At 28.2% G+C, this 27,948-nt stretch overlaps 1 protein-coding gene across 1 annotated transcript; it reads left to right on the top strand.

Moving 5' to 3' along the window:
* On the top strand, positions 1 to 27,948 carry LOC113373484 (protein Skeletor, isoforms B/C-like). Its single transcript, XM_026613777.1, has 15 exons — positions 1 to 127; positions 628 to 865; positions 12,305 to 12,416; positions 24,575 to 24,793; positions 24,853 to 25,053; positions 25,224 to 25,244; positions 25,361 to 25,444; positions 25,714 to 25,810; positions 25,911 to 26,057; positions 26,147 to 26,367; positions 26,542 to 26,704; positions 26,974 to 27,097; positions 27,216 to 27,346; positions 27,420 to 27,583; positions 27,769 to 27,948. Exons 1-15 carry the CDS (start codon positions 1 to 3, stop codon positions 27,946 to 27,948), a joined length of 2,229 nt encoding a protein of 742 aa, XP_026469562.1.

The raw sequence follows: 27,948 nt of genomic DNA, 5'->3' as shown, positions 1-27,948 counted from the left end.
ATGGTTTCACGCAAGAATTCGAGCGCCTCGGAACCCCTTCGTCCATTTCATTCCCATAACAAGGAGTCACTCATGCGAACAGACGCAGAACGTAGTCCGTCGCGGTTTAAAGTTATTCCAATTCAATGTATTTATATTTTTATTTAAATTCTTTGTTACTCATGACAGATCACAACTAGCCAAGCTTGTAATCGAATTTGATACGTGTGTCAGGAAGATGTACTGGGATATATGATATGGATTTGTTAATTAATTAACACGCGATCATAAGATATAGAGTTGAGATGCATGATCGACTAAGGTGATTAGTTATGATTTCAACTTTGGGGGCTAGTTGTAATATCTACCGGATCTAGTAGCAATGACTGAAAAATGACATTTTTGCTAATTTTTAAGTAGCTCTGACAATATTGAATAAGCGATTTACATGTCCAATCGTCTGTAACTACTTACTCCTGTTACAATAAACCCCTAGCGCCCCTACTCATATTTAGAATAACTCAAGATAAAACTGCACCATTAACAAATCAGTACTCAATGTGTATAAAAATAAATGTTTCCAAAACTAAATTATCATAAGTCTTGAAAAAAGGGTAAAACATGCTAATGTATTATATTTATTTCCAGATGTCATGTCAGCCCGTCCAGGTGGAAACGCGCCATACTACGGCCGAAAAATAGGAAGATTAGTTGAATTCGCCCACGGAATTAAAGGAACGGCCTACGCCGTCGATGACACGACACTGTTCGTTAGAGGATTCGCCTACGACGGCACCGGCCCGGACGCCTACTTCTGGGTGGGCAACTCGCCCAGGCCGTCGCCAGAAGGTTACATTATTCCCTACCCGGAAGAATATGTGGGACGGTGAGCTTTGAGCTTTGAGCTTTGCAATTTAATTGTATTATACTAACAGTTTGTGGTAGTTTTTGCACTAGTACAATGAGCAAACTTTATGAGATTAGTTTGTTTTGTAGCGTTATTATCACTATACAAGATAGCTAAATAAATCATTTTGTTTGCTGTATAATTAAACCTATGAATTAGTATACGTTAGCACACGCGCGAAGATATTTATCAAGAGTTATATGTATTAAATGGATACATTTTATTTGTGGCAGAAAAATTAGTGAGATTGTTATATTTTATTTAAATATAATATAATTTAAATTTAATACTTTTATATGAGTAAAATATAATATTTTCTATAGAAAATTCTATTTCAAAATATAATAAAGTTTGAATTTACATTTTTAATTTTTTGTATTTATAAGATCTTCAATTTTTGTTAGAGCTTTTATGTTAAGGCTTGCCCAAATCTCATAATCAGAAAAATCTGGCAGAATTTTTATAATATATTGATTAAATCAATATTCATTACTACAAATTTAATATTTTCATATTATGGATATGAGTAATTTATTTTTAATATTTATTTAATAAAGAATGCGATCAATATTAAGCTTATAAAATTTTCGAAGAAGAAGGTTCTGTTATCGTTATAAAATACGATTTTCCAATGATATGCTTTTTTGACGTTTAAAGTCATTCTAAACCGTTTGACACAAAAATTGGAAATTGTATTTATGTGAATGTATGAGACCCAAAATTTGACTTATCGTCGACGATTTATCAAAAACTGCTGTACCGATTTAAAAAAAATTAAAAATCTCCGATGTATTTTGATTAAGTTTTGCGTTTATTTAATTTCACGAAAGCATTGGTCGAGTCGTTTCTTAAAAATTATCAGAAAAATGCAAAGAATTTCATTCAAATATGAGCAAAAATTCTTGAACAGATTTTAAAAAATTAAAAATTGTTTGAAATAACCTGTTGCGCCGAAACCAACATCCTAGAATTATATGTATGTTTGGATTACAAATTCAAAATTTTTTTAACCTAATTTTAAAATTATTTACACATATCAGAAAATTTTTGGGCAACAATCTTTAATGCAAATTCCAATTAGTATCAATTTTGATGAAACTGTTGAAAAACTCTATAGAAGTCATCGCAACCATTGGTTTTGTATTAATTTGGTGAAATCATTGAAATAATTGTAATATTTCATATAGTACTTTTTTTGTCAAATATAAAATTTCATTTACTACTACGCTTGTAGAAATCGATGTTATAATAAAATTATTTTACCAAAATTTTGGTGCCAAAAGTATGGTTTCCTTAATATATTTCCAAATCTAAATGGTACATTTGTAATTCGCTTGCCATATCAAATTTAACACGTTTTGACGAGTAAGTGGAATTTTTGTACCTATCCATTAGCAAAATGTAATTTCGTCTCCCTCATCTTTTGACGTCTTTTGTAATTATCAAACGACATCGACATGGTGGGTGCCTTGTGACATGACAATCCATCACATCAAGAAATAATTTGGGTTGGCGGCGCCTCTAATATGTTTGGAATGGTAGATAGATTCGTATGTACCGAAAATACTAAATTAAACAAAAATTTTATAAATAAATCAAATATTTGAAAGTTAATTCTTTGGCAATATTTTTGTAATTGAAATTACATATTTCATTTAAAAAAACGATTTTAAATTAAAATAGTGCTTACTGCACATGCACTCTATATGCAATTAAACAGTTCATTGATTATATCAAATTGGAAATCAAATTGTATCTCGATTGACTATTGAAATAAATAAATTTGAAATTTAATTAATTTTCATAAAATGCACTAGAACGGTTTGTATCCGATATTTTCGGATTTGTTAATTAAAATTTGGATTTGTTAATTAAAATATATATTAAAATGCAATAGAAGGTTGTTTTAGAGAGAACGTATTACTGACTGATTACTTCAGAATATTTGGATGAATTTTTTACATATATATATTGGTAATGATATGCTATTTTAAAATCTACTATAGTCCAAAAATGTCCTTAGGATATATGCATTTTTTATGCATGAAATATAAATATTTCTTGTAGCATTTTCACTTGATGCAAATTACAAACTAATAAAACGTCATTATATTTGCTAAATAGAAATAAATTAAAATTAATCAATTAAACAAGGCAACATAGTTTTTTATAAAATAATATATCAGTAAAAAACTAGTAACTGATTATTGGCTGATCAACGATGAGTGTTTTAATAGAGATTAATTAAAAGTATGTAATTATAAAAACCTGGTTTGGTATGTGAACAAAAAACTATTGCTAATTATAATATTTATTGTAAAGGTAATTATACGAGTACTTGTTATGTATATGTATGATTACAGAAATATAGGGAAAGTCTGCAACTATCGATAGCAAAATATGAGTATCATTTTGGACTTAAATTAGATACCAAAGAGATCGACCTGGAAAAGTTTTGCAAGTTGTACAATAATTAATATCAATTTAGCTCTCTCGTTTTTACAAATTTATCTATACCTGCCGGAACCAAAACTCAATATACAATGCTTAACTTTTTTAATTTATTTTATTAATTTCTAAATATCTCAAATCCTTATTAATTTCTAAATTCGCAAATTTTTATTAATTTCTAGGCTTATTGGATTTGAACTGTTAGATGTTAAATTCACGTCTACAATCTAATCTTGTTTGATTTAAGATTTCACCATCTCACCATTATTCTGCAATCGACGTGTACCGAATATTTTTGAGCATCGGACAAATATTTGCATACATCAACTTTGGAGTGATTTTATATTTATTATTCGCTTTTAAGAATCGTAATACGGACCCTGTATTATGGCAGTGTACGTGTTTACTGGTATTTTGCGAGGCATTACAATTAAGTCATCAGCAATTTGCAATTTGCTGATGCTGATGTGTCATCCATCCCTTCGAATTATTTTGGTGACGAGGACGGGGGCATTTATTTCGTCGTTAATGGCGAGAATGTTTGCGAGGGTGGAATTGATATGAAATATTTTATGGTGTGTTATATTATAATTATTGCAAATAATGGTTTAATACTAGCAATTATAGTAAACCATCAACGGAGAATGAATAATGGTGATAATAATGCTAAGGACGAAATAAGTCAAATCAAGAATTGATTGAGGAAAGACATAAACACCTAGTAACAAATTATTATCAGTTTTCACAATAAGATTTATATTTTGCTTTTATGCAATTTATTTTTGTTGCAAGCTTTCTGAATAACTTTTATGATACTCAATCTAATATACATTCCTGAAAAAAATTAGAATAATAAAAATTCTCGTCGTTGGGAAATTATGAGCTTTTGAGTGCAGTCTAGAGCTTTGGTGACCGTTTTGCAGTTATTGTGGTTAACTTGTATTAATTTTGTTCATTTAAACTTTAGAATCATTACCTTATATAACATTTCTAGAACCAGAGTAAAAAACACCACTGTTTCTCTAAGTTTACAAAAATTAGGACCTTTTTGTTGAACTATGAATTTAATTTTTTTAGAACCTTTGAGAGGCCCTCCTTTGAAAAAATGTACCAAAGTATATTGGCAAGTTTCATAAAAATTTGGTAAAATAATTGTCATATATTATTGAAAATTTTTGAGTAAAAATATGATAATATTTAATTAACTATGAGGCTCCATTAAGAGTGATTACTAACTCTAAAACTCTAACTTAAACTTCAATTTATCATATTCAATTAAAGAATGCATTTATCAATGGCGATTTTTTCCTATAATCATTCGCAATTAGATAATTTCATATCTGAGACTTCTAGCAAAATTATCTGTAATTAGACATTGTCTTATACTTTAATTAACCAAATGACAGTGTGTCTAAAGTTTGAATGATGTATGGCTCCGTAATGGAAACTTGCAAGTTTATTAAGAAGACTAATAGATCCATTATGACTTTGTGAACATTAGGAATATATATATATATATATATATATATATATATATATATATATATATATATATATATATTATATATATATATATATACATATATATGAAGAGCTAATTTTCATAATTGTGGATAGTTCATTAATTTAATAAAGTAATCGGTAATAATATTTTTCAGTTAGGCCATCTGGTATTTCACAATATATGTAATTTTCATTAATTTAATATTTATTTTCACAACTAGTATTTATTTATTTATATATAAACATAAGACACTAAAATGATTACTTTATAAGTATACTATTTAAACAATCAGATGGTATTCAATATAGTAAAAATAAGGTAGAAGAAAGGATGAATATAAAAAAAAATCATACAACTTGTAGAACATGAAGGAGGAAAGGTGAAAAATTAGGGTTACATGGCAATTTAGTCAACCGAATCAATTTGAGAAAATAGTAGCATTATGATAAAATGTAATATCTTAATAGCAAATTAATTTAAAATTTCGAAAACCTAAAAGCACCATAACTATACAATCACACTGCAAAATTATCAGAAAATGATTAAGAAGGCAGAAATTTCAAGTTTGATTAACTACCATCATCACTTATAGATAGATAGATCACTTAGTAATAAAATAAGTAATTTTGAAAACATGAATGTTCCCCAGCACCATGACGAAACTGCAAAATAATCAGAAAATAGTTAAGTGAACAAAAATTTTAAGTCCAACAGTTACCTGTTTAGCTTCCAGACCATAATTTAATGGATAATTTTGTTTATATTCCAAAATATTTTTTTGAAAAATTTTGATTGACTACCATCATCACTTGTAGATAGATAGAGCACTTATAGATCTATGAGAAAGCAATCAAGAACAGTGAGATATAATTCCAGCACCAGAAATCTTGGTAATAGCAGAAACGACTGGTAACAGTTGAAAAATCAAATAACTCGACAAAAAAATCTCTAATATGTAGCAGTTTATTTATCTAAATTGGTGCAAAAGTAACCCAGAAAAAAAATTTCTATCAAAACTCAAAACAAGCTTAACGATTATTTCGCATATTCTTACTTTGTTCGATATCAACTGAGCAAACCACAATATGCATGAAAATTTCTATCTATTTTATTTTCTTCAACTACAAGTATGATATTCTAGTACGGTTGTAACAATTCACCAAATACATGAATGGAATTCTTAAAATTGATAAGAAAAACCAATAAGTCCTAATGCAAAAGGGTCAACCCTTAACATCGAGTTTAGGTTCTCCTATACAAGTTTTATAACGATATCGTAAAATACCCAAACCGGCAACATAATATAAAGATAGTGTTTAGTATCGGAATACGGTAGGTATATTAATGTACAGAGTCCATTACTACTCCCAACTCCCAATTTTCTGACTCCAACCCGGGCGCCCACCCGGACGTAGTAGGCGACACGGTCGGATTATCGATGTATTGTCTATCGAGCGATTTAATCCTGCAAAATGAATCCCGTTAAAAGGGTTTCGATACACCCTGCCCCGGGGGCGACAATATTATAGATAGACAGAGGGCCAGGTTATTGTTTATTAAAATTGATTAGATATAATCAGATGATTTAAGTTCTACAATTTAATTGAAAATATATCGATAACAGAGAGAAACTAGCATCGAGCCCTAAGGCAAATTACAGGAACTTCTAGTTTAATTTTGAAAATTCGTCAAAAAATAATAATTATCGGAAATCAAATAAATCGCCGATTATAAAATATTTATTCTTCAATACAGACTATCGGAAATTAAATAAATTGCCGATTATAAAATATTTATTCTTTAATACAGTGATACATTTTATAAATTTATCTGAACAAAATTTTACATTGCCAAAACGAATGATCCAACAAAACTCAACGTCAATTATTATTTTTTTTCCTCGCTTACTAAAATTGACGCGACCTGCCAATCTCCCACATAATTAATAACTAATTATTATAGTTTTTTTGGCATTTGTCAAAATTAGATCTATCATCGATGTTTGCTCAAAAATGCCTGAACCGATTTCAGAAATTTAAAAGTCATTTGATGCATCTCAATGAGGACTATCGTTTGTCAGTTTTATGCGATGATCTGCTCAGCCATTTTTTTGTATTTTGGAAAAAAGTGTTAAACTTCTTGCCCACATTTAAACTCATACTGCTAAATCGATTTCAAAAAATCAAAAACTGTTCGAAAGATATCAATTGGGAATGATACTGATCAGTTTTAGGTAAAAATGTACCGAGTCGTTCTCTTGTAATTAACTGTTGAAAAAAACAATTTAAGCCGATTTTCATGGAACTTTTTTTGGCTAAATATATCATGGTCTTAAAGAACTTACTGAAATATTATGGCCTTACGACAAGTAGTTTAATTTTACAAATTCATTAAAGTTTGAGAAAATGAGTAGTTTTTTTAACGTTTATTAAAATTAAAATTAGACCATTGACTTGGTATAACGACAGAGTACTTGGTCTTAATGAACAGACTAAACCATTAAAGTTCTACGGAAACTGGTTCAATTATAAAAATCATTGATTTTTAAAAATTTGCTTTTAGAAAATACTCCGGGTTTACGTGATCGTTCGTTTTCAATTATGTGTAATAAATCCACTCGGAATACTTTTAGTTAATCATATTTTTTTTTTTATTGATTAATCGATTATTTATACAAATCGGGAAGTTCACGTAACTTGCCTCAATGCAAAATAACAATTCCAACTAGTTACTTTTTTTATTGTATCTCCAGAAAAGCTGAACCCGTCTTTCCAAAAATTTCATCAGTTGTTCATTTCGTCAATACAATTAAAATATTTTTTTGACGCTCCGTTTTCTCAAAAAACTAAAATACCATTTTTGGCATTTTTTGCCCCGTATCTGAAATTGAATGTGTTTTGAATCATTCAAATCGGTTGAGTAGTGTTCTTGAAATCGTTGACAAAAATCTTCCCAAAAACTTCATCAGTTGTTCATTTCGTCAATACCATTTAAAAATAAAAATAAAATACCATTTTTGACATTTTTGGCATTTTTTGCCCCGTATCTGAAATCGAATGTGTTTTGAATCATTCCAATCGTTTGATCTATGTTATTGTATTGAAAATAGTCGACAAAATATTATTTCTGCACATACATACATACACACACGCACGCACGCACATACATCCATTTTTTCTAAGGTATGCCAAAATGTTCAGAAACCGCTGAAACGTAAAGGTATGCACAAATTTTGATTTTCGATTTTTTATCGAATACTATAATTTACCCTATAGGAAGTTAATAAAAAGAAAAAGGATAAGAAAATATGTAAAAATTAAGAATGATTAGTTATGGAATATTTATTTACGAAATCTTCTCTCATCAAACTTTCAAATATTCAACTCATAGATTTATTTAGCATAGACACTTCTCTCTTATAATATGATTTTTTAAATTAATTCTCAATATTTTTACATCAGCTATCCAATTATTAAATGCGTTTACCCTTTTCTGGTATCGCTTATTCAGTGCTTTGGTTCATAATAAGGTACGACGATTCTACGGATAGGCCACCCTTCAATTCCCTTTTAGCAAAACATATCAAATGAATACAGAAAGCTAAACGATAATGACTCTAATAGACATATAAATCCATACTTTGCATTTATTCAATTTGCAATTTATAAAATTAAACAAAATTGGAAAGGAATCTGAAATTCTTGAAATTGTGACAAGAAGGACAAGGGAGGAAATCAGTTTTCTGTCTACCTGCATCAGAAATATTAATACAGGGTAATAAGAGACTCTTTTTTGTTGGATTTTTATTTTATTTATTTAAGCTTAAAACCATAAAAAAATCATAGGACTGATATTGATTGATAAAGCTATTAAAATTAAATTAAATGTTATATATTTAAAAGCAATTGTATGACATTATATTGGAGATTTGTCTACATATAAACATTTTGTATATATATTTTTTAATTAATAGAAACTATATAAATAAATAAACAATTTTAATAAAATTGTACCAAAAATTATTTTGTTTTAGTAAAAAAATTATTATTAAAAATTATTAATTAATTAAAAAAAATCAATCTTCAGTCTATTAGTATTAGTAGTAGGGAAGCTTGTGGCTATCTATAACAGGGGTAACTAGTAATAAAGGTTTTTCAGAAAGAATTAAAACAATATTAAATTATTTTGTGTGTCTTGATTGAACATGTAAACCGTCCTACATAATATTGTATTCATAGCTTCTATTTTTCATCTCATAAAACTGAACTGTGCAGGTCCGTCATTTTCGATAGTTAATATAAAATTGATTTTGTATAAAATTTAGGTTTGCTTATAAAATAACGGTGAAACACCAAATTTTCTATGAATAAATCACTACATACTGTTTTTTAAAAATAAAGCTTTTTATGACAAAATTTTGCAGCAGTTTTGATTTCATGAATATGAATTTCTATGAATATTCGAAATAATCGACTTGTTGAGTTTAAAAATTATATTTCTACTATTTGAAGAACGTCAGATCCAGCACATAAATTTTATTTCTATATGTAAAAAATTTTTGATGCATTTAAAATAATGTTCACATATATTCTCCATTATATCTATTAATGACAATATCAATAATTCAAAGTATATGCAGACAGATCAGAAAAACCGTTAATTGTAATTAAAATAAAAAAACATCATTAAAAACCAATTACCGTCAAAGATCCATCTGGCAATTATTCTCATGCTTTGTACAAAAGGTCAAATGATCAAATATACAAAGGCTGCAATACTTAAAGAAAAAAGTAACAATCACGCACTTTGATAAAATTGCTCAGGTTTTGCGAAATGGACAGTAGATATATGAAATGTCAAAATAATTAATATCGTATTAGATAAAAATTAAAATGTGCATAAATTCTATGGTTTTGTATTTAAGTAGTAGGCTTGAGCATGTTTGAAACTTTCATTTATATTAAGTAACCATACTTTTTTGATTAAATGCAATTATGATTACGACATGTATATATATATATATATATAATTATGAAAAAATCTCGAAATGTAACAATATCATCAGGCACAAGTTAAAGTTGCTCCCACTTTTGGCATTTCTTGAAGCTACTGATATCACTAAAATCATTTATTCTCCACTTGTGATTCCTGGTTCCTACTTATTCGGCCTTTATTACGTAAAAACTAAATTTAAAAAAAATTACTTTACCCTGAAAAACTTTATTTCCATCTTATTTCCAGTTCCAAAGTTGCATCTAGATTTGACAGATGCGTGTTTATTACTCTGTCTATTTAATCCTTGCAAATGAATCGTTCTAAAGGGTTTTTTTGTATTGCTACCCTCTTCTTCTATCAGGATCCTCTTGGGCCCTAAGGGTGCATAATAATGAGATGGAAACGGAGATACCGTGAAATCAGTAACATCAAAGTAATACAATCACAAAACCTCACATGGAGGAGTAGTTTATTAGATCATCAGAAAAACAGGCAATAAGTCACTGAAAAGGGATAGATTTCTTTTGAAATTTTTATGTTATTAGAGAGAAGAATAAATAATATCAGAGAATTTTGTTTTGTCTTGACTGGTCTTGATTTAGTTTAGGACCAAGGCATGTAAACTATAGCATCTAATTGTAACTAGTGGTGTATGGTATCGTGCCTTAAGGCAAATTGGTAAAACTTCCCATACCGTAACAAAATGTTTGCTTTTGCCAAAAATTAATCACCACTTCTGCCAATCATTACAAATTGAATGCTTTTTGAATCATTCAAATCGGATACTCCGTTCTCTCAAAAACTCGATTTCTATCTCCTGCACTCTTTGTCCATATCTCCGTAAGGCTTAGACCTGCCTTTGCCAAAAACTAATCAGCACATCTCTCTATCAATTGGAATTGAATGTTTCATGAAAATTTGCGGACACACAAATCACACACACACATCCATTTTTTCTGAGATATGCCAAAATGTTCAAAAACCTCTGAAACGTGAAGATATGCAAAAATTTTCATTTTTATTTTTCGGCCCATTAATATAACTTACCCTACGGGATATTAATATCCTCTAGAATTTTGACTTTGTAACAGCAAAATTTTAGACAAGGACATTTTTATATCAAGCAGTACTGATAACAGTTTTTACTTGAATCTATAGATGCAAACTATGATTTTTAGCAGTGCATTTTGGGCCATTACTCACGAAAAGAGAGGTCTTATAAAATCAATTTAAAAAATCAATGCAATACTATTTTAAAATTAGATAAAAATAATTTAATAACGATTTTTTTTGTTTCGTTTTCCTTTAGTAAAGCTTTGTATTTTTCCATCTACATTTTCATTTTCATTTCCCAGCAGAAAATGAATTGATTCGTCTTCGCTTTGCTGATAAGAGTTTCAATTTAGAATTGACTACTGATGTATTAAATCAAATTAAATAATAGACCAAGTTTTAAATTAAATGATAATTACAATACTAAAATAAAATGGGGTGTTCGTGACTCTACTGTAATTTCTTGTGGTTTCGTAGCCCGAATATGTTCAAGTGTAAATCACCTTTTGAGAAATTGCTGCAATATTACAATTATAAAAGACAATTGTTTTATTTTTGAAGGTATTTATAATTAAATAAAATATAAATACTAGATAAAAAACAATAAAATGTCTTTTGTTACCTTTTATGAAGATAATAAACCTGAAAGTAAGCTTTGTTCTCAACAGTTTATGGAACACCTGGTTCTGATTTTTGTTCCATAAAAAATACGTCAGAGTTTAATTTATTGAAATATTTCATATATTTGTAAAGAAAAAATACGATATGATGTTACAACATCATGTTACCCACACCCTCAAAAGAAAAATACAGTTGAAAAATTATTTTATATATATATTTCTTGGTTACTTGTTGAATTTTTTTTGAATATTAAATTTTGAATATTGGTAATTTGGTGAAACGCAACACCTATACTTATCATAGTAAAATTTATTGGATACTGCGAAATATATGTATATAATCATATATTTCAACTGCAATAAAATTTACAGTTACTTAGTCAATTAAATTAACACTAACCGTTCTAAATTATTACTCCATTAGCAAAATGCACGGTTTATATGTGCAATAAAAGTTTTCATCTATATTTTCTCGTTATAAATCGTCCGAATAAATGTTATTCATTGAAATGCAAATGCAGCGGTGTAATACATGCAGGACGGGTGCAAGCTATTAAATAGACAATGCACCCCATAATGGATGGGGATGTGCGCAACTTGGAGCTACATTTTATAATTAATTTTGTTTTTCAAACTTTTGTAAAGAAATAAATTAAATGACAGAGAAGACTGGACGGTAATTGTAACATACGAAAATAATAAAATGTAATTAGTTGACATCTAGCAAATATAATGACAAAGGTAAATAGACCGTAAACCATATATTTTAATTTAATTTTTTTTTTAATATTTCAGGGAACCTCCAGTTCTCAGAGCTTACAATAATACTGATATAATCCTGAGGCTGCCAATGGGCAAAAGAATCAGGGATATACGCTGGTTATCAGTTTGGTGCAGGAGATTTACGGTAAGCCATAATGACTAAACAAAAACTAGCTGTAAGTGGAATTCTGTCTTAAGGCAATTAGGGCATCGTACCTTAAGGCAAATTGCTGGAACTTCCCGTACCGCAATTAAAAATTCGACTAATTAAAAATAATCAATAATAATAATCAATAAAACTTGATCAATGATTTGAAACTTTTAATAGAATTTCGAACCATATTAAATCATTCTATCTTAAATCATTTATTTTGAAATATTTTGGAAATTCTGAAGCAATCGTACTGTTTTAAGTGCATAAAGACAAAATATCAAAACGCGTAAGCGCCGCGTCGCCTTCTAACGCGTAAACATTGGTACGGAACCCATAGGAATGTAAACAAAGTTTAAACTTATTGTTAAAATCTTTATAAAATATCTGATAATTTGATGTGCATATGTCTAATGTTCATTTTTTAACGCCAAATGGCATTACTTTTTACTACTTTTATTGTTATTATTATTACGCTGACCTAGGCAAAAATTTAACCAGTTCTTCATTTCGTCAATACAAGTAAAATGCTTCTTGAATTATCCAAATCGGACGCTCCGTTATCTCAAAAATTAAAATACTCCGAACCTGCCTTTGCCAAAAACTTATCAGCACGTCTCCTTATCTGTAGAAATCGAATGTTTTTTAAATTATTCGAATCGGTTGATCCCTGTTCGCGAAATGGTCGACGAAAATACGTCATTTTTTTCTAAGATATGCCAAAATGTTCAGAAACCTTTAAACGTTTTTTTTTGCGATTACTATAATTTACCCTTAAAGTAAAATTAAAGGAAGTTAAAATTATAATATAATATTATGAAAAAAATCGTTTACATCAAATCCGATTATGAGACCAAAATAAAATCATTATTATCAAATTTTTTATATAGAAGTTCATTCATTCATTGTCATAAATTTTGAAAGGCTTCACTTCCTCGATATTATACCCAATCAAAGCATTGTCATTCGCCAAAATCTGTCGATCAAATACAAAATCCTGAATAGATTTGCTCTATTTTTGGGACATAAAATCAGCAATATTAATCGCCTTTACGTAGTAATTGAATTGAATACTAAATTCCTAAATGGATATTATATTAAGCGGTAATAATATTGTGTAAACATATTTTGGCTAAAGCAAATAAAGCAGTATGAACTTATCATTTGATCACTAAAATAAACACGCAATAGCTATATAGGTGGGTACACATTATATTATATTATGTCTGTGTTTATGTCAAGTAAACAGAATTTCAATTTGCCATAAAGCATGATATATCAGAGAATATCAAATATATATATATATATATATATATATATATATATGATGGTGGATATGGATTAGTTATGAAATATCAAAGACAAACATAAGATTTATGCATATGTGAATATCTGCATATGGTTGCACAATATGTCTAAACACTAAAGTAATAACATAATATTTTAATAATAAAAAAATAATAACATTTCGAACAGTTTTAGTATATATTATATATCTAAATATATAATGAAAAAACAATTTGATACTAATTAAAAAATATCCAAAAATTTTCTGCAACAGAAGTAATTTTTAATTTTGGTAATTAAAACTTATAAATACGTAGGTTAAGCTCTATGAATAGTTAAAGTGTTTCAGACCTAAATATAAAATTAAATAATTTATTATTCACTAAAATAATTAATAATAATATTTTTGCCTAACATGAGTTATTATATCAATTATTAATCAATATAGAAAAAACACCTGAAGGATAATTAATCTTGTTCTACTAATTGCTTGTAAATGGTTTAAGAAGCTCTTAAAATGCACGAGCATTCAACAAGTTAGATCCTAATTTCTGGTGGTATCATGTTATTGAAAATGAATAGAGGATATTAGGAAATTAATTCAAATTATTGAGAAAATCAATTTTAATGTTTTATTTCTGGTAGGATAACATTATTAAAAATGAATAGAGAAACATTTAAGAAAAATGATTCAAAGGTTTCATGTTTTACTTATTTTTTTAGTATGAAACTTACAACTATTGTACCATTTCACAATCTTAATGATTAATTGCTAATTATAATAATCACTTGTATAATGTTTAAGAAGCTCTTAAAATGCACGAGCATTCAACAAGTTAGATCTTAATTTCTGGTGGTATAATGTTATTGAAAATGAATAGAGAATATTAAGAAATTAATTCAAATTATTGAAAAAATCAATTTTAATGTTATTCATCTGGTAGGATAATATTATTAGAAATGAATAGAGAAACATTTAAAAAAAACAATTTAAAGGTTTCATTTTTTACTTTACTATTTACTTTACTATTGTCCCATTTCACAATTCTAATTAAATGCATGAAGTTTTGATGATATTTTCCAAGACACTTTGTTAAAGAAGGCTTTTGAAAAACGATTAATTTTGGAAATTTTAAGTTCATAGTTTACCAATAGTTTTAATTCCAGAAACCTTTAAACAATTTTGCCATTAATTTTAACTGTGGTCCTAGAAATGATATTTGGTATTATGGTCCCAATGTTTAAATGTGGAAAAATGAGAAAAAATAACTACATTAACCCCAAAATAGCTACTGTTTGATTAAAGTTCCAGTTTAATAAAAAGCTCATAATTCTGGAACTACACGGATTTTTTTCTCTTAGTTTTTTTTTGCATAATGATTAAAATCAACTTTTCCACCCCGTTTTTAGGGGTTTTAGATTCAAAGTTTGAATGTGAAAAATTCAAAAAATAGCTACAATAACTGAAAAATAATAACAGTTTGACGAAGCTCTAGGTTTAATCAAGAGCTCATAATTTCAAAACTGTATGGATTTTTTTTCTCCTAATTTTTTTGCACAATTGTTAAAAACAACCCTGCGATTCCGTTTTTAGGGGTTGCAGTTTCAATGATTAATGTGAAAATTTTTAAAAAATTTACTACAATAACGGAAAAAAATACAGTTTGTCCAAAGACCAGGTCTAATAAAGAGTTCATGATTTTTGAACTGCATGGATTTTTTTATCGATTTTTTTTGCATGATAGTTATAATCGACCCAGTTTTCAGGGGTTACATTTCCAAATTTCAAATGTAGAAAATGATAAAAATTAACTACATTATACAAAAAATAGTCACAGTTCGACCAAAGCCCTAAGTATAATCAAAAGCTCAAAATTTTGAAATTGCATGAGATATTTTTTTCTAATTATTTTCCATGATAGTTATAATCAACCCTGTCTCCCCGCATGGGCTTGACGTTGAGTTTCAGGACACCCTATATATATATATATATATATATATATATATATATATATATATATATATATATATCTGTGTGTGTGTTTGTGTGTGTGTATGTGTGTTATATTTTATCGCTTAAAACGTTATTATAACTTCGTCATAATCTTGGATGTCACGTAAAGCGATCGGCAATCTTGTATCTAAACGCGTCGGACTTTTCAGTCCGGATGAATCCGGCTGTACAAATACTCTCAATCAAATCGAATACGAGACACGTTTTCCATGATTTTCCACGATTTTCTATCTTTTATTCAATACGGGTTACGATGTGTGTAAAACAAGGACAGTTGTAAAACGATATTCGAAAGAACTCATTCAGTTGGTTCTGCAATTCTTGATATCGACCCGGAGTTTGCCGGATTATGTGCGCAGAATCGTAAACTAAATATGTATATAAATGTATAAATGTACAATACACATATATATTACTAAATACACATCTGTAAACCTAAGACCCAGGCTCAGATTTAAGTGCAAAATAAACTACAATTTACCATTTTAATTGCTTTTCCACGAATCGATCGATTTATGTGACACTTGTAAATAAATTATAGGATTGCCACACGTCGGGAAAAAATTAAACACAATTAGGTACTAAATAACATTTTAATTATTATAATAATGATAATATTAATACTGCGGGTATTAAAGACCTGGTGGCAATGTAGTAAAAACTTGATAATTGAAATAATAAAGATCATACAATTTCATGGGCTCTTGTTACCCAATGTGATTTAAGAACATTTCCAGCACCAATTAATATTTTATTATATATATATATATATATATATATCATGTATGATTTTATATATATATATATATATATATATATATATTACAAAACTCATTTAAGTTTTTGCAAAAACAATTAAGAGAAAAAATGAAAATTGGAAAAAATAGTAATGAACATATCAAGTATTTAATTTTTACTAATTTTTCTACTGTTTAAAAAATCTGAAATTCTATATTCAGACACATTTTTTTCATAAAAAATACTACTATTTTGTAGCTGGTTCTGATTTTTTAATTGACCAATAAAGCATAGTAATAACAATGAGAGGAATAAACTAAAAAAAATAATATAACAAAAATCATTGGATAAATATGAGTCTAAAAAATGCATTTTGGATATTATATTTGACCTCTTATAACAGAATAACGTAATTATACTCTATGAAGATATAATATTTTACTGAAATCTTTTAGTTTTCATATATACACTTTCTATATGCAATAACAATTCATAACTACGATGCAATTACAATTCTTGCAGATTTAAAAAAAAATAAAGAAAAATTATATTTTTAATAGCCAGTTCTCACATTTTGTAATCCACCCCTAAAATAGAGCCTTTGAAAAAGAGAATTAGCCTACCACAAAAATATTATCATTTTGTATATATTTTTTTTAATTAGGAAGTCCAGACGTATAAATTATCAAATATGTAGGTTCTAACAAACTAAATATGTAGGTTCTAACTTTTTTCATACGATATGTAAATATTAACTTTATAGATAATCTACCGAGTAATAAAAACATTACTTCTCTGATTTTGTAGTCTTACCTTAAAACTACGTAAGCATGATCAAAATTCTAATATTTAATAAAAAAAATTAATATAATTCTAATATTTTTTCAGAAGCTATCTTTGAAACCTATACTAATAGTTATTATATAAAACAGTTTTAATTAAAATTATTTGCGAAGAATGACTGATTCCTGGATAGTATAGAAACATCATATAAATAGAAAGTATATATTGAGTTAATAAAAAAAAATTAAAAAAATTTGCCGCACCATGATGATAACTTAGTAACTTAATTAGATGAGTTACCATGTTATTACAAAACCGACTAGTACAAAATACTCTATTGCAAGAGGTAAAACACTTTGGGCTAATACTAGTTATATAATAGACTTTTAAAAAAATCATACTGTATCGTAGCTATTTTTGTAATCCACCCCTGAAGCGTAGTACGACGTAGTACTATATAAAGCCCTTCTCTGATTATTATACACATTCAAGTGGACGCCATTTTGAAAATACAAAATTATTTTACACTTGTATTTGTGAGCAGATGAATCCTTTGTGTAATTTTCTCTTGAATATGCAACATGGATAAAAATATGCTTTTTACAGAGAAAGATGCAATATGCTGGATACAAATTAAACTTTTAATTTGGGGAAATATGAATAAATAACGAAAAAGCTCTGTGATGAAAGAAAATATATACAGGGAGCTCTGTTTTATAAATAACATAGAATAATTTGATAAAATTTGAAAAAATAATTTTACGAACCTGTCTCTCAACTAAAATGATTTAAATAAATATTATTAATAATATTGTTCAAATTATGATTGAAGACAAAATAATAAAGCCCAATAATAATTTTCATAGTATAATTGCATAATTAGCAATTTGTTCTCTTCCTCCTATTCATAATTTTCTATGCAATAAAATCATTTCTATATTTACAATGCGCAGGTCAATATATGCATAAAATTTCAATATTACATTTGCTTTAATAGATAAAAATAGATATTAAATTAAATATCAAAGAAACCCGTTTTATTTAATCATCGCAAGTAAAAATATTAAAGGTTGTGCCAGTTATTCATAGTTCAAAGGTTAATTCCCAGAATGATACATCATGTTAATTAAATATAAATGCAATTATAAATTCATTGATGATCGGTAATAACATTTATTTTGTGGCTTTGAATCGTAAAACTTTATTTATTTGATTGTTAAATGGGAATATGCGCTGTAAATGCATTTATCATTTGTATTCGATTTTTTTGCAAGGAAAGGAAATTATTTGAAATAGTAAAAAATGGTAAAAACAAAAACCGTACACACAATAAAAATATATTACACATCAAAATATTATGATTAATACTAAAATGATCATAAAATTGCAATGATTTAAAAATTTCAATTTTTTTTCTGTCAAAAATGCAAAGTGTTATCAAAAACCAGAGTTTCATAAATGTTTCATTATTTAAAAATTTAAGATTATGATATGTGGCTAATATGGCTAGACATAAACTATTAATAGTGAAAAAATATATTTGTAAAATTAATCACTTTTATTCTGTCGGATGATCATAATTTTTGTCTATGTAGTCGTAGAGTATTATACTTGAATAGTGCCTTTTATAATAAAAAGATTGTTTATTATTATCACATTAATTGATTATACTTATACATATATCGTCAACAAGAAAGTGGAGTGATATGTGGAGTTGACCAGATAAATAAAACAATAGATTGCCATGACATTTCGTCTATCTATATAAGATTTTGAATATAGAAAAATCCATGGATAGATTTTTGAATATTTGACAGAAACAAAACGGCAAAAACTTTGTTAAAAAATTTATGAATAGATAGATATCAATAGTTTATTTCCAATTGATAGATTTCTGTACATATAATGCAATTTATAATAATATAATATTTAAATCCACAAGTATCCAAAACGATAATAGTTCTATGTTTCTGCCATTGCTTCAGAAATTGATGTAAGTTGTAATAAATGTATCATTATTCTTATGGAAATGTACATAAACCTTTGAATATGATATAAAATTATAAATTATATACAAAATTTTAACAAAATTTTACTCAATATCAAACTCACTATTTTGATTCTGAAGTCAAAATCGACTAAAAATAATATACAACTTCCGAAATATCTGGTTTGTTCAAAATAATGATATCTTAAATCTGAAGATTTTTTTTCTTTTCCAATATATTTTTCCCTAAGGGCAATTTCACTTTAGATATGGTATCACAATTGTGAATTATACACAAAACTACAATAGAAATTTTACTTACCATCAAACTCAGTATTTTGATTCTGAAGTCAAAAACGACTAAAAAATAATATGCAACTTCCAAAATATCTGGTTTGTACAAAATAATAATAACTCCGGTAGTGTTCCGTTTTTTTTTAAAGTCTGAAGATTTTTTGTCTTTTTCATTATATTTTTTCGTAAGGGCATTTTCACTTCAGAGACCCCACCAACAAGTACCAAAAAGCGGGCTGCCACCAATGCCTTCATAAACGTTTCAATATGGTATTACAATTGTGAATTTTATACAAAACTGCAATATAAATCTCACTCACCATCAAACTTACTATTTTGATTCTGAAGTCCAAAACGATTAAAATATAATACAACTTCCAAAATATCCATTTTGTTCAAAAGACTAATATCTCTGTAGTGTTCCGTTTTTTACTTTTTAAGTCTTTATTAGATGATTCAAATAGGCCTTTAATCTCTTTAAAAGCAATTGGTCATCAATGATATTGAAGTTATGAATATACCGACTTTAAAAATATTTCTTTTGATTCTTTGATATATGATTATTATATAATTCCATCTAATGAATTAAATTTAAATTCATTTTGTTCATTAGATGTTGATAACCGAATTTAATTGCCTACTAATTCACAAATTCGAATTTTGATTACTGCTACAGATGTGCTTCATTCATAAACTATCCCTTCTCTTGGATTTAAAATTGATGCCACTCCAGGACGTCTAATTCAATCAAATTTTATAATAAATCGACCAGGATTATATTTTGGACAATGTTCAGAAATTTGTGGAGCAAACCATAGATTTATATATATTGTAGTTGAAAGAGTTTTAATTAATTCATTTATTAAATGAATTTCATCTAATTCATGAGATGACTGAAAGCAAGTGTTGGTCTCTTAAACCATTTTACAGTATTATTTCTTGTCTTTTCCTATAATTTTTTCCTAAAAGGGGGTCTGCCACCAATGCCTTCATAAACGTTTCCAGTGATTATGTTTCATTTATCCTCCGGGATCATGTTACTACGAAAATATCGGTGACGAACAGAAAGATCTAGGTGGAGAGTTTAATGCTCGTAATGCGATGGTGTGAGTATAAGCTTGTAAGGGATAATATGAGAGAATAAGGGACTGGCTCAATGACTGACTGACTTGGTCCGATAACGCGCAAAAACTCGTTTAGACGATTACATCGATATGCATTTAAGTGACGAAATGAGGATACATTTATATATATAACATGTCTTTAGTTCACCAGGACCAAAGCATCCAGGATTCTGACGGATTAGTCGGACGTAATTCTAATATAATTTTGGGAATTTGATCCACTTCATACACTGGACTTATAATGATCTATTGAAAAATAATAATAATAATAAAAATTTAATTATTTAATAAATTTGAAAAGTGCAACATTAGAATAATTTATAAAAAGTAATTTTGTACTTCTAAACGAAGTTTCAAGATTTATATATATATAGAATAGACCGTACCCGCCCAATTTGACCCAAAAGTCCAATTTGACTTTGAGCAATTATATTGAGAAAGCCAAACCAACTATATCACATATGTCAAAGGTCAAACTATCTGACTATGTCCAGTAGAACTTCCAGGTACTTCATCATTGCAAAAATATGTTATTTTTTGCTGTTTTCAAAAATATGCCATCTGGTCCTTTTTACCTGGGTAAATTAGAATCGCCAGGTGGCAATCAAGTCCAATATTTTATTTTTAATTTTGGAGAAATTTTACAAAATATTTTAGCTACATTGCTCAACACATATCAAAAGAACAACTATCTGACTATGTTCAGTAGAATTCCCACCTACTTCATAATTGTAGAAATTTGTTTTTTTGCTGTTTTCAAAAATATCTCACGTGGTCCCTTTTACCCCATAGGCGGGGTAAATTAGAATTTCTAGAGGGCAAACGGGATTAAAGAAATTTCACGTAATAATAGCAGCATTATTCAACACATATCAAAACAACAACTATCTTACTATGTTCAGTAGAACCTTCATGGGTACATTTTACAGAGATAAAAATAGACACTGTATATAACCTTGATCTGGTATTTTGTCAAATATTTATCAGCAAAGTTAAAATATTTATTTACTTAATTATTTTTCACATTTTTGACAGGATAAAGGTTAGTCCTTTCTACTCTAGCCAGAAGTAAGCTTTGACAAAAGTTACATAAACAAACTGTAGAATATAACTTAAAATTCATCTTATGAATCAATTAAATAACGCTTAAATAAAACTTATTTATTGAGGTTTCATAAACAACCAGACCCATTTTTATTTTTAATTTTGGAGAAATTTTACAAAATAATAGCTACATTATTCAACCAATACAAAGTAGAAATCTTATGGGTACATTTTTTATAGAACACTGTACATAACCTTGATCTGGTATTTCGTCAGAAATATTCATCAGCATAATTGAAATAATTATTTATTTAATTATTTTTTACATATTTTCCAAGGTAAAGTTTTAGTTGGCCCTTTCTACCCCAGCCATGAGTAAGTTTTAATAGAAGTTACTTAAAAAACTGTTGAATCTAACTTAAAATTAGCAATACATCTTATAAAACAATTAAATAACGCTTACTTAACACTTATATTAAGGTCTCGTAAACTAAACAAACAGGTCCACTGACTTATTTTTAATTTTAGAGGAATTTCACAAAACAATAGCTACATTATTCAACCGATGCAAAATATAAATTTTATGGGTACATTTTTTACAGAGATAACACTGTACATAACCTTGATCTGGTATTTCGTCAGAAATATTTATCAGCAGAGTTTAAATATTTTTTTATTAAATTAGTTTTTACATCTTTGACAGGGTAAAGGTTTAGTTGGTCATATCTACACTAGCTAGGACTAAGCTTTAATAGAGGTTACATAAAAAAACAGTTGAATCTAACTTAAAATTAACAATACATCTTGTAAAATAATTAAATAACGCTTGCCTAAAATTTATATTAAAGTCTCGTAAACTAATCAACCAGATTCACTGACTTATTTTTATTATAAAGGAACTTTTATTTTTAATTTTATAAGAATTTTACAGAATAATAATAGCTGCATTATGCAACCAATGCAAAATATAAATTTTATGGGTACATTTTTTACAGAGATAACACTGTACATAACCTTGATCTGGTATTTCGTCAGTATGTGTATTGAATGTATATTTATTAGCAGTTTTGGAGTATTTAATTTATCTTTGTAAAATTGTTTTTTTACCTTATATAATAGATAGTCTTATTCAAAGTACCTTAAATGCAAATTTAATGAATTTTTTATGAACTGTATATCAAGGTATGAGGCATCTTGATTCTGAATCTCCTCTGATTTACTTCAGATAAATCTCAGAAATTTTAAAACAATGAAAAATAATTATTTGACACTGACATCCGTCAGTTTATGTCGTCTTTGGTGACTGGCATTTTCAAGTGTCTGTCATATTCATGAGCGCTTCAGAAAATTCAAGGGCTCTTTCATTGTACAAGTATATGACTCGAGAGCTTCTTTCGCGAGAGAAGCAGAAGTTTGCGAACAATGGATGAAGCCAACGGCGAAGCGAAAATTTTCGCCCCATTTGGAATTAATGTGCACCATATTAATAAATGCATTTGGGGAAAAGTTAAAAATAATCGATAAAAAATTTACTATTATTTTATATAGTAAGTAATAAATAGCAGATGATTTATGTAATCGAATTGAGAAAATTAGTTAATTACTTAACTAGAACAAATATTTAGGATAACAATGTGAATATGATTGAAAACAAACAAACAAGAATTTTTATATTTTAATATAGTAAAACCAATTTGGACGTACGGAATACAGCTTTGGGGAACCGCGCGCAAATACAACATCGCCATAATTTAAAAATTTCAAAATGAGATTTTGAAAGAAATTATAAACGCACCCATGTATGTCCCAAATTGGTTGGTTCAAACAGATTTGAACATAAACACAGTTAATGAAGAAATTGAAAAGTTCAGTCTGAAATACAAGGATATAATACAGAATCACCCAAACATTATGGCCAAAATCTTAATAAAAAAACATGGCATTGAATGGCTCAGAAGAAAACGGACCATTTTTGATATTCTTTAGTAATCCTATAATATGTAAAATTACATCAGGACTACATCTGTAAGCTAAACATCTCGAATCGGATCACCACTGGGTGACCATTCGACCTTTTTTCATAAACCATTAAAATTACTGAATGTTGTTTATAACTACAGATTATATTTATATATTTACCCAAATTACTTGGCACAAAAAGTTTTCTCAGAAGCGCGCTCAACCAGACTAAAACGAAAAATTCCCAATGATCTCATAAACTTGTAAACGCTAACATTATTATTATTATTATTATTATTATTATTATTATTATTATTATTATTATCTTACTATTTCCATTATTGTTATTTTGTTATATTTTATTATTTTTCTAGTACTATTTTATTATTCAGAAATTTTATTTATATTATTTATTAATTTTATTTTTATTGTTATTTGCTTCTATTTTATATTAAATCATCATATTACTGATATTATTTTTATGTAAATTTTATCCTTTACTTTCTTATTTATTTAAATTTATGTTATTATTTATCAATATTACTAGATGTTAATTATTTAGCAGTTGTAATAAATATTGAAATTATAAAAAAATTATATATTTATTAAAAAAAAAACACAAAAATAAATTCAGTCACGGTAGTGACAGTCTCCATAACAGCTAGACTATATGATTATGGCATAGGGTCCAAAGGGAGAAAGCTGTAGTATGTTTATTTGAACATGCTCCCACTTTTGCATTTAGTCAGCGCTTTACATTAACTTGATCTGTAGACCGCATTACTTTTAAAGATTAAAAAAAAGTTTCTTTAGAATTGCGTAAAATTCTCTAAACATCTCAAATCCTATCATCGAAATGACCAAAATTATCACAAGAAATCTTTGTGTGCAGATAATAAGCTTAAATTTCTTTGTACTCCAGGTGGACTTTGGAGAAGTTTTTATCCCCCCAGACCTAGATGTGCCAAAACCACGAGTTCTGCCCGAATTCAAACGTCTCGCACATGCGCTACGATCTGGTAATATAAGTGTTCTGGATGCCAAGACGTTCTACATCCCTAATTTACATTACGATGGTGCAGGCCCTGATGCCTATTTCTGGGTTGGAACTGGACCAGAACCATCAGAAATGGGGATTAAGGTAGAAAAATTAAAATTAATCCACAATTTCAAATATTGATTTAAATTTTTTTTGCATAGGTTCCAAATGAAATGGGTTCTCTGGAACCATTACGGGGTTACCAAGGTGAAGATATAGAAATTCAGCTGCCTGGAAATTTAACAGTTTATGATATAGATTGGTTAGCAATGTGGTGTGTTCAGTATAGACATAATTTTGGACATGTCATGATACCGAAAGATTTAGATGTACCTCCAGCGTTGGGACAGACTAAAATAACGGTGAGTAAAATAGAATAGAAATTGAGTAACTAATTTAATTTTTAGTGATGAAAATAAATATCAAAAATGCTAAGTATTTAAAAAATTATTCATATAAATGTGTTTTATACATTAAACAAAATTTTTGTTAAAACTTTGCAACTTATCATATGTTTACGTTTCACTGCTAGCCTTCTTGGTGGTATAATCCGGTAAGTAATGTTGTATTAATGAAATCAAAATATCGAAAATATAATTAAGACTCATATAAAATTAAAAAATTGATAACGAAAATATTATTTAAACTAAAAATTAACTTTTATTATAGACAAGCACAACTATCAAACCAATCACAAATACAAATTGCAGAGAATTTTTGGATAGACGATTACAAGTGCGATGGGAAGTACAGGTTTGTTAATTTATATCATTAATTATCTTTAAAATAAAATTCATAAATTAATCACAGTATGCACTAATAATATTTATTAAAAATAAAATTTGTTTGTTTCAATATATATGCATACCTTTATGAACTAGATAATTATCATATTCAACCAGATGAATGAGATAATTGCAACTCAATTTAATATTTTATTAATATTTATCATTTTATCCATTATAATTAATTGAAATATTCAATAAAATAATTAAATAATATGAAATACCATTATTTTGAAGGGTGATTATATACAAATAGAACTATCTGCCCGAATTGAAGAAAAGGAATGGGCTGCTTTCGGTTTATCTGGCAAACAAGGAGCTCCTCAAATGAAAGGTACTGGAGATTTTGATAATTTGTCATAATATTCATTAAACCAATTATGTGAAAACGATCTTAAGTATTAGAAATATTAAAAATATAAAAAAAAAAATAGGTGCCGATGTAACAGTAATCCACTACGTTTCAAACGAGGAAAATTTCTACGCCACAGATTATTATTTATCAGACTTGGCCCAATGTGATGGCAAGAAAGGAGCTTGTCCTGACGAACGTATTGGTGGTAGAAACGACGCCAAAGTTGGTAAATAACATCACATTAACATAATAAAAGAAATAAATTATTACAATAATATCAATATATAATATTATGATATAATTTCTTTATTTAAGTTCGAGGTACTCGAAGAAACGGCGTCACTTCGGTCACTTTTAGGAGACCTTTGCAGACTAACGAGCCTGTAAATGATCTTCCTTTCCGTGTTGGAGGATCTGGACAAAATGCACAGTCTGTGATAGCAGCCATTGGGCCTTTGAATTCGAGAAGAGAAGTCAATAAGCATAATATTCGCGATCATTCGACTTATGACCAGAAAATTGATTTTTCTGCTACGGTAACCATATAAAATTACTATTTTTAAATGAGTACGAGAGTATTTTTCATACTAATCGAATTTAATTAAATTTCAAATGTTTCTAAAATTCAGTAACAGACTAGTTTTTTACAAGCATCTTCTTTTATTATTTTTGTAAGTTCAGCAATATCAAAAACTATTTTTTTTCAACAGGATGATCATCAGTGTACAGCTTCTTTATATGAATTATCGGAAGCTTCGGTATACACAGCTTGGGAACCTATGACTTTAGTGGCTTCTAGAGATACAGTGAATAACACATTCACTGCCAGAATAGGACCGACCGGAGGAAAACGGGGATACACACCAATTACAGGTGCAAATATTGAAAAATTTATCTCAAAAAAGATACTTAAGACGGACTACCTGCCTGTCCAGGAATATGGCGTGATTATAGATATTTTATACCAAAATTTAGAGAATGTTGCAATAGATTTGATTATCACAATACACTCTTAAAGGCAATTTCAAGATATATTTAGTTTAAGAAAATTCTCACCTACATAGACTCATTTTTTGTGACTTTTTTATTTGTGGTTGGAACTGTCGAGTAGAAACTATTACTAAATATTAAATTTCCTTTAGGTCATCCAAGTTGGGGTATTGCATGGTACATCAATGATATGTTGATACCAGAATTATATTTGGAACGTGGTCAAACATATACTTTCATTGTTGAAGGAGGAAATGATAGAACAAATCCAGCTAGGTATGGATAAAAATAATTTTATTATACCGTATGAATTAGTGGATATAATTTAAATATAAGAGCACCTGACCTTTTGCATACACTGAGATAATTATATAGATATAAATTAAATTTTCAGATACCATCCATTCTACATATGCGATTCAAGTGAAGGCGGTTATGGACAAAAAACTGATTTGGAGCAAATGAAGCAAAAAGTTTATGCAGGAGTAGATTTTGATATGGACGGTTATCCTTATCCAACAGCAGGTTAATTTCTAAGATACTTCAGTAATATTATCTAGAATATTTATTTATATTCAAATAATATGCAATATTATAGCTGGAAGATATTGCGAGTGGATACATAAAACAGTAGACAGATCTGCCGAATTCGAATCCTTCCAGGAATTTAAGGAAACTTTGTCTTTGGAGTGTGTTGGCGGTGAACCAGCTGTTTTAACCTGGACAGTGCCGATAGATGCACCTGACTTATTATACTACCAGGTAAAGTAAAAAAAAATTAATACGACAAATTAAATCCAGTAGCCCTAGTTTAAAATCTGGAGTATGCAGCATAACTGCCCCTACTAAATTTGGGTGAATTTCTAATATAAAGGAATTATTTGATACAATCCATGTTTTTTGCTGATAAGAAATAATTCAAATTCATTTACAATTTTGATTTATAGTGTTACACCCATAACAACCTCGGCTGGAAAATCAACATTGTGGATCCAGGCCGATCACCTCGAAAAATCGTCGGTGTGAGCAAAGCACCCAGCATTTCTCAAAATGCATCATGGCCTTTAGCAGCTTTAGCATTTATTATTACCAGTCTGATACGAGGATTAAATGGAATCGAGGAATGA

Source organism: Ctenocephalides felis, unplaced genomic scaffold (genome assembly GCF_003426905.1).
Source record: "Ctenocephalides felis isolate EL2017-DRISC unplaced genomic scaffold, ASM342690v1 CF-g0.4_SCAFFOLD_01604, whole genome shotgun sequence".
NCBI lineage: Eukaryota > Metazoa > Arthropoda > Insecta > Siphonaptera > Pulicidae > Ctenocephalides > Ctenocephalides felis.
The sequence above is the reverse complement of the archived record's forward strand: the minus strand, read 5'-3'. Positions and strand labels throughout refer to the sequence as shown.

What these genes read in the sequence shown, in the direction of transcription:
- LOC113373484 (XM_026613777.1), top strand. Translation starts at nt 1, where the DNA reads ATGGTTTCACGCAAGAATTCGAGCGCCTCGGAACCCCTTCGTCCATTT. An exon ending in AGGAGCTCCTCAAATGAAAG is followed by an intron (nt 25,811 to 25,910) that starts GTACTGGAGATT and finishes AAAAAAAAATAG; the next exon opens with GTGCCGATGTAACAGTAATC. An exon ending in CTGACTTATTATACTACCAG is followed by an intron (nt 27,584 to 27,768) that starts GTAAAGTAAAAA and finishes TTTGATTTATAG; the next exon opens with TGTTACACCCATAACAACCT.